Consider the following 5,000-nt stretch of genomic DNA (forward strand, 5'->3'; position numbering starts at 1 on the left):
AGAGGTTAGAGAGAGAGAGAGAGAGACACACACAGAAAGACAGAGGAGGGGATAAGAACTATGTTGGCACTAGTACCTAAGACAATGACAATATCACCACTGATTTTATGCATCATTGATCACGAGTGTGATCCTTCTATCCAAACATGTCGACTACTAGACTGATCGACTGAGTCGATCATGGCAATTGGACTAGAACACTCCAATCAATGTGGAACAACAAAATGAATCAACAGAGCAACAGAGCTCCTACTACTTTAAGATGACCAGCCTGTAGGATTAGAGATCGAGTCTACTGGATCCACAGTTGCAGCTAAAGGCAGTGGGGGTCTGGTGTGAGATGCACCCGTCCTCAATTACCAGGAAATGAAGAGCAGAGAAGAAGTGTGGGAAATCCGAACAAGCCTCGTGACTGTCAGATGTGTCATCATCACACATCATCTCTCATGTCTCCATAACATCCTGCCACTACCTCACTACTAAGCTACTGCTAAGATTGTGCAACAACTGAATGAATACCTTAAAGCTGGCTTAGGCTATCGCTATCAGGGATCTGAGTTTCGATCAAAGGCCCCTTATTTCTTCAGCAGCCAGCCCAGTAAAGTCGTGAACACACGCTTCAAACTGAACCATAAAAAACCACAAAGCAGACCTCCGTGAATTCAGATCCGTTCGTTGGTTCGTTTCATCACGTCTTGGTTGTGACTTGTGAGTCGTGTCGTCTTCCTTTGCTCGAGGCTACTACGACTGTTAGTTAGTAACCTACTCACTCAACAGGCCTCTATCGAGATAAGCTTGACAGCTAGCAGAAGACAGAGATGAGGTCAGAGGTTAGGCCTCAGCAACAGGCAGGCTAACAAACATTGGTAGATAAAAGAGAACACAAACAAAAGTTCATGAACTCCCTCGCTTTCTTTCTCCCACTTAATCATGTTCGACATTTACAAGCTGAGAGGGCTGACGTCAGTGTAAGGTTCGAGAGGTAAATCATATTTTAGTCATGAGGTAAACAATGAACAGCTGCCGCTGGCTACGTCAGAGAGAGCTGTTGTTTGGACGATAGCAAAGTGCATTCTGCTATTTTTCCTCATTTCTTAGGTTTTCAGCCGTGTAATCCATTCGATTCAGGAATATCCGTTAGTTACGTTTGTTTTTGTTCGTTCATTTTTATACCTCATGCAGATGTTTCGGTAATTCGGTTGTTAAGTCTGACGTCAAACGTGACGTTTAGCCATTTCCGGGTCCAAAACCAGAAATTCCCTGCCGCAGAGTACCAGTGTACTAAAGCACCAGAGTACCAGTGTACTAAAGCACCAGAGTACCAGTGTACTAAAGCACCAGAGTACCAGTGTACTACAGCACCAGAGTACCAGTGTACTAAAGCACAGAGTACCAGTGTACTAAAGCACCAGAGTACCAGTGTACTACAGCACCAGAGTACCAGTGTACTACAGCGGTAGAATGACAGTTCAATCGTTTTTTAGAACTCGGATCTATTCATACAACAAGGGACACAGCAGCACTTTCCCGTTTTCCCCATATTGTCAGAGTCTTTGAGCCTCGGAAAAGCGCTATACAAATATAATGAATTATTATTATTACTGAGACATTTCGAAGACAGCGCCTCAGCCAACTTTGGACCCGGAAACACGTCACGACTTAACAACCGAATAGGGCAACTGAAGCCTAGATGTCATTTGCTTTCAAATACATTTAGAATCCAAGGTTTGCCATTATGAGATACACTACCGTACTTCATCAAAGTGTGAGTTCTGAGTTCCCTATCCCACATTACACCTTAACTGCTCCTATCTTCTGCCCCTCAGCACTGCGTCTCCTAAAGACACCCGCTTTCCCCTCTACTGTGTCCCTAAGAACTTCTATTGCCCCCTTGTACTGTTTCTCTGTTTCTCCAGTGTAAAAAAACAACAACAACAACTAGGTTTTAGAAGAAGGTTTGTCCTTCTATCAACGGCCCCGGGCCTGAGCTGGATTACTCTTCCTGCAACAAATGGTGGACTGATGATTCACATGCTTAGTTAAATGTATTGATTGTAAGTCGCTTTGGAATAAGGCGTCTGCTAAATGCCAAAAAATTTAAAAAATGTCAATGTACATTGTGGCCTGTTGTACCTGTGATATCTTCAGGTGATCTCCCAGTAGACTTATGTAAGAGGCTGTGGGTGAGAGGGTCTGGGGGCCGTCAGCAGCTTGTCATGATAAGTCCGAGCCCCCCAGCCCCCCCTCTGTGTTTGCTGTAAACAGCCAGGCGGAATGTCTGAGGTATTTGGGTCCGTCTGCTGGCTTTGTGGTGGCAGGGCTGGCCTGTCAGGAACTGTGACCCCCAGCACACACACACACACACACACACACACACACACACACACACACACACATGGGTGCGCACACACACACACACACACACACACGCACACACACGCACACACACACGCACACACACACACACACACACACACACACATGGGCACACACACACACGCACACACACACACACATGGGTGCGCACACACACACACACACACACACACACACAGGCACACACACACACAGGCACACACACACACACACACACACACATGGGCGTGCACACACACACACACACATACACACACAGGCACACACACACACTTATCTGATCTGGAATGTTTGCTCTGGTGGGGTCCTGTTACATGGGGGAGGGGGGCAACCCTTCACTCACTCAGCCCACAGACAGACTAACACCCACTTTCACAATAAACCGTCGTTAGCATTGTTTATATCCATAACACAACATTATTAAGATCTCAAACGCGTTGTTATAGACTGTATACAGACACATTCCGTTACCTCATAGAACATAAAATGTTCAACAATAATGAAATTGTTATAAATATAGAATGAGCCTTAATCTACCAATTAGTCAGCTGCTTGACCCCCCCCACCGTAATACTACAGAAAGGAGGGACGGGGGAGTCTGTTTCCCTCTTTCCTCCTTTGTCATGTGTGACAGCACTGATGAAAGAGAGAGACAGCCGGGAGAGAGAGTCTGGCATACTGGGGGCAGAGCGACACGAGTAGAGACATCTGTCTGTCTGTCTGTCAGAGAGAGAGAGAGAGAGAGAGAGAGAGAGAGAGAGAGAGAGAGAGAGACAGGGGGAAAGAGAGGGGGGGGGGGGGAAGAGAGAGAGTGGGAAAGAGAGGGGGGGGAGAGAGAGAGAGAGTGGGGGAAGAGAGAGAGAGGGGGAAGGGAGAGAGAGGGGGGGGGGGGAGAAGGGAGAGAGAGAGAGTGGGGGAAGAGAGAGAGAAAGGGAGATAGAGAGAGAGAGAGAGAGGGGGAAGAGAGAGAGAGGGGGAAGGGAGAGAGAAAGGGAGATAGAGAGAGAGAGAGAGAGAGAGAGGGGGAGAAGGGAGAGAGAGAGGTTAGAGAGAGAGAGACACACACAGAAAGACAGAGGACAGAGGATAAAATAAAGGGGGGATTGTGAATGTTCTATTGTTAAGAGTTCATGCAGCGGAGAGTGACACAAATGGAGGAGGAGGGAGAGGAGAGGGGGAGGAGGGAGAGTGGTGGGAGGAGGAGGAGGGGTGTGGAGGACAGGGGGAGAGGGGGGGTGGGTGGGAGGAGGGAGAGTGGTGGGGTGGGTGGGAGGAGAAGAGAAGGCAACATAAACAAGAGAAGTTCTGCCAACAGTTTACAGAGGGCTGGGATAATGAGGGAAATCTTGCCCGCCTCCCTCCCTCTCTCTCCTTCCCTCCTCCCTCCTCCCTCCTCCTCCTTTCTTTTGCTCCCTCCCCTAACCCGGAGAGAAGGCAGAACAACCTGAGTGTGTGTGAGTCAGGGTTTTAAAGAGAGCAAGAGTCCCAGGCGGAGCAGACACACACCACACACACACACACACTCAGTGCACAGCTGGCCAGCGCAGAGGAAAACTACACTGGAGATCTAGAGGTGAGCTGGGTTACTGCTATCACACACACACACACACACACACACACACACACACACACACACAAGCATGCACTGACACATTCATAGAACGGCTAGGAGAAACAGATTGTCTTCTTTTTAGTTTCTGCTGATTCTTCAACATAATGTAAGTGGACTCTTGCTCATGCTGAAGTAGTAGTGTATCCTTTTACCATTGCACAGCTTTTTTAACTGTCTTCCAATTGTTTTTTAAAGTGTGTTTTTGTTAGTTGTGGACTCTTGTCATGTTGAAATAGTAGTGTATCCTTTTGCCATTGCACAGCATTGCACAGCTAAAGTGTGTGTTTGTTAGTTGTGACATTCTGTCATTTATGACAGACATCAGAATATATATACGGTAGCTTTGTCTCTCCAAGGCAGCTTTATAAAATGACTGTTTTGAATCTACAGTGACATGCTGTGGAACACTAACCTGGGCCTGGATGGGATTTGAGACAACGTCTGACTGCAGCAGCTGACAGAACCGACCCACCTCTCCTCTCTCTGCACTATTCTGGACTGAGTGTGTCTAGGGTCGCTCGCAGGCTGGCGTCAGGCCAGAGAGTGTCCAGAGAGAGAGCCGTAGACCCCCTGTCAGAGTCCCAGACTTTCACCTCACAGACGGATCGCAGGATTACACTAGAAGACCCTCCAGACCCCCCAGACCAGACTGGACCGGAGGCCCCGGACCAGGACCAGAGCTCCGTGGAGGGAGACAGAAATCCAGACCCTTACAGCCTGGAGCTCCGAGGCTTCCTGGAGAGGAGCTCCATCGCCGTGGGTACCCAGACCATGGACGCCGCTGCCAGCGGGCCCCTGACCGCCGTGGGAGAGGAGGAGCGCCCCCTGGAGGAGGGCGGTGGCGAGACGGTGTGCGCGGCGCTGTCCCGTTACGAGAGCACGCTGCACGAGGCGGTGCGGGAGATCCACGTGGACGTCAGCGCCTTCAAGCTGGGCGTGGAGCGCCGTCTGGAGGAGGCGGCGGCCCACCCCAGCGCCGGCGGGCCCTTGGGCCGGGCCGTGGCGCAGCTCC

General features: G+C 49.6%; 1 protein-coding gene across 1 annotated transcript in view; it reads left to right on the forward strand.

The window, feature by feature from the left end:
- smtnl (smoothelin, like) overlaps positions 1-5,000 on the forward strand; it is a gene marked incomplete at both ends in the record, with an annotated part of 46,435 nt that overhangs the window by 13,825 nt on the left and 27,610 nt on the right. The window contains one exon of the mRNA XM_080549315.1: positions 4,589-5,000. This exon is cut by the window's right edge and continues 113 nt beyond it. Within this exon, the coding sequence (XP_080405441.1) occupies positions 4,589-5,000 (412 nt within the window). The remainder of the gene's footprint in view (positions 1-4,588) is intronic.

Source organism: Nansenia antarctica (assembly GCF_963989245.1).
Source record: "Nansenia antarctica genome assembly, chromosome: 19".
NCBI classification, from domain to species: Eukaryota; Metazoa; Chordata; class Actinopteri; order Argentiniformes; family Microstomatidae; genus Nansenia; species Nansenia antarctica.